Raw genomic sequence first — 3,489 nt, forward strand, 5'->3', positions numbered from 1 at the left:
TTTTCTATGATTTGTTTCGGTAGCTGCATACCGAAAGGTATCAGAATCTGCAAAGTTGTGTTTTCCTTTTTTATGTGACCTTTTAGAAAGTTTCGTTCCATGAGATAACCTGTCAAAATAATACAACATATCAAAAATGCCCTATGCTCCAGGGTGGGCAGTTCTCTCTGGAGGTCTTGATGTTTCTTTTTCTTTGGGACAGTGTCTGGCCAGCACTATGTTACACCATGTTCAGTTTATTAATTTGCGTCCCCAGTCCAACATGAAATTTATCACCTCGAAAATGTTGGGATGGGTTTTTCGAACAAGTTACTTTAACCTCCCATGCCAACCTCTTACCTGTGATTTGTCCAGGGCACATTTCTGTCATGGAGTTCCATTCCTGAAGGTTGTTGTTTAGTTATGTTAAATATAGCAGTATGTGTTAACTGCAACTAGCCCGTGTACAACCGGTGTAGTCCCACGAAGCCTAAAATTATTCAGTTAGGTACAGTTCACTCGGCTTATTGGACTTCATGCCTCAATGATGTTATGGGATTATGGTGGATTGTTGCTTGGCTGACCACAGAAATGAAGAATCAACAGAAACAACAGAAATCAAATATGATTGTAAAGTTTTTCAAAAGGTGACCTATCCCATCTGTATCACTGGTACTATTGGTAAAGGTTGGATCGACCACATGATTCATAGCAACATATACTGTCACGTGTTATGTTATCCCAACACAATCTCTATCATTTAGCATATTATCACAGGTGACAAGGTGATATTGTATATGGTTATTGTTATTCACTGTTCCCAAACACAAAATAAGTGGGATACTGAGTCAGAATTCTTTTCTAAACAGCTTGCGCATAGTGAAAGAAACACCCATGCATCTTCACTCCACCGAACACTGTGGTAAGAGCATCAGTATCCTACCCGTAACAGAGTGACCACTCTCCACTGAACAGTGGTCTGTCCCACTCTCATTTCACGCCCCAATTACCTCATTAATTATGTCCAGGGGTCAAACTGTAATTAGCCTTTGGGATTTATTAGGTGTGTATTTGAGGCCTTGCGGACCGTTTTACCATCACCCACCAGTTATCTCCCCTTGTGGATCTTTACAAGTTGTAAATGTCTTGTAAACATCATCTTTACAAGAGATTTACAAGCTTGTAAAGGTGCACTTTTTTTTCCAGTGAGTGATGTGAGGTACTATGCCCTGGACTTCCAGTCAGGTTTTGGTACAGCCGCTGACATCACATACTCATTACTGGTCATCCATTGTGGTCTAGTCCTAAAGCGATTGGATCTCCTAGGACAAGGCACTGGTGGTGTTACTGATCTTTCTTGAGGTGCACTGACATCTTGTGTTACAGGTTAGGAAGATAAATCCAACGTTTCAGATATTGCATTGTGTTATGTTGGAGCTGCATCAAACTCACTGGTGGGGCTCTCAAGTACTGCAGACGTTTCCATAGCCTGATCTAGTTCAGGAGCAACTTCCTCTGACTGATCCACTGCATCTTCGTCATCCACAGCAGCACTATCTGTCTCTGCCTCTGCCTCAGCTGGCCTATCAGCTACATCTGCAGCTGAAACTGATGGCTCGGATGAAGAAATGGGGACGAGTTCAAGATCGTCATCTTCACTCTCAGCAGTGCTTGGGTTAATACTAGTTGATACAGTTTGTCTTGTAGATTGTAGACGTGGACTGGACCTCCTTTTTCGTGGTTTGGGTACTGGAGCTGATGTTTCTGGCCTAGGAAGAGAACCAATTGGCAATAACAGATTCCTATGCAGAGTTTTCTTCCTGCCCTCTCCATTCTCTTGCTCCACAACATACACTGGTATGGTAGGCTTTGGCTGACTTGTGACGATATAAATGTTATCTTCCCACTCTTCAGCTAGTTTGTGACCACCATCAAAAGCAACCACTTTAACGAGTACACAATCACCAACATCTAATACAGCTGCTCTAGCTCTCAGATCATAAAACGACTTCTGCTGAGATTGAGATTTGCTGGTTTGTCTAGCGGCTATCTCATAAGCATTGCGCAGTTTTAATTGGAGGGTGTTGGTGTATTTGAGCATCGATGTTGAGGTGACAGACTCCATGTCGAGTCCAAATGCCAGATCAATAGGAAGTCTAGGGTGACGTCCGAACATTAGATAGAAAGGAGAGTACCCTGTTGTTTCATGCCGTGTGCAGTTATACGCATGTACTAATGGTGCAACATGTGTCTTCCAGTCCTTCTTGGATTCAGGTTCAACTGTGCCCAGCATATTACATAATGTCCGATTGAAACTTTCACACATTCCATTACCCATAGGATGGTAGGGTGTTGTGGAGGATTTGTCGATCCTCAGGATCTGACAAAGTTCGGTCATGATCCTGCAAACAAAATTGGCTCCCTTGTCCGAAGGAATCCTTTTTGGCAAACTGCAGTGGACAACAAAGGTGTTGACAAATAAGTCTGCTGTGGTTTTTGCTGAAGTATTCTTTGACGGATATGGCTGTGCATAATGAGCAAAGTGATCCGTTACCACAAGAACATACTGGTGACCACCTGTAGAGGGTTCTAGTACCAAGAAATCCACACATACTAGTTCAAGTGGCTGAGATGTTGTGAAGCTAACTAGAGGTGCATGGACTGAGGTGGAGGACTTGCGCTTCATGCACCTGCCACAAGATTCTATACGAACTTCAACATCCAGTAAAATTGTTCGTTGGGTAGTGAAAGCATCCTGTCTCTGCCTGGGTGTCCAACATTTTCATGAAAACTCCTGAAAGCTGCAGCTCGACACCTTGAAGGGAGTACAAGTCGCTTCTGTTCAACTCCATCTTGTTTGACAACACAGTAGAGAGTACTCTTATGGATTCTGAAGTGGTCAAAGTTCTTCAACAATATTGTCATCTCACAGTTCCCAATATATGACCTTCTGTCTGGTTTGACTTGGGTCTCCAGTCCCTCTATGGTAGCTGCAAGGCAAGGGTCTCTTGCCTGTGCATGGCTCCAGTCTTTAGCATTCATGTTACACTGCATCAATATTGATTTCTTTCTCTTGTATCACTTCTGTGGACGTACAGAGACTTTCTATCATGCTGTCTACATTGATCACTCCACAGGTAGCACGTACAGAATCTGCTGTGATTTGATCCACTTCTACATCATCTCCATTTGCAGGTAACCGTGACAAAGTGTCATCGTCTACATTCTCCTTCCCTGGTCTGTACTTGATGCTTGTAGCTGGCCAAGGCTGCCAACCAGCGTTGTCCTGTAGTGTCAAGTCGAGCTGTAGTTAAGGCATACGTCTGTGAATTATTATCGGTCACTACAACAAAATCATTACCATACAGGTAGTCGTGGAACTTATCAGAGATAGCCCACTTCAGACATAAAAACTCTAGTTTGTGTTCTTCTTAGTAGTTCTTCTCCAAACGGTTCAACCCCCTACTTGCATAAGCAATGAACCTTCAAATGACCGTCCTGTTCCTGGTA

General features: G+C 43.1%; 1 protein-coding gene across 1 annotated transcript; it reads right to left on the reverse strand.

Annotated features, from left to right (window-relative positions):
* Positions 1-1,405: 1,405 nt before the first annotated feature.
* Positions 1,406-2,305, reverse strand: LOC137292125 (uncharacterized). The gene has a single exon (XM_067823666.1). The coding sequence runs from the start codon at positions 2,303-2,305 to the stop codon at positions 1,406-1,408; it is 900 nt and encodes a 299-aa protein (XP_067679767.1).
* Between the last annotated feature and the right edge of the window lie 1,184 nt (positions 2,306-3,489).

Source organism: Haliotis asinina, chromosome 7 (assembly GCF_037392515.1).
Source record: "Haliotis asinina isolate JCU_RB_2024 chromosome 7, JCU_Hal_asi_v2, whole genome shotgun sequence".
Taxonomy (NCBI): Eukaryota; Metazoa; Mollusca; class Gastropoda; order Lepetellida; family Haliotidae; genus Haliotis; species Haliotis asinina.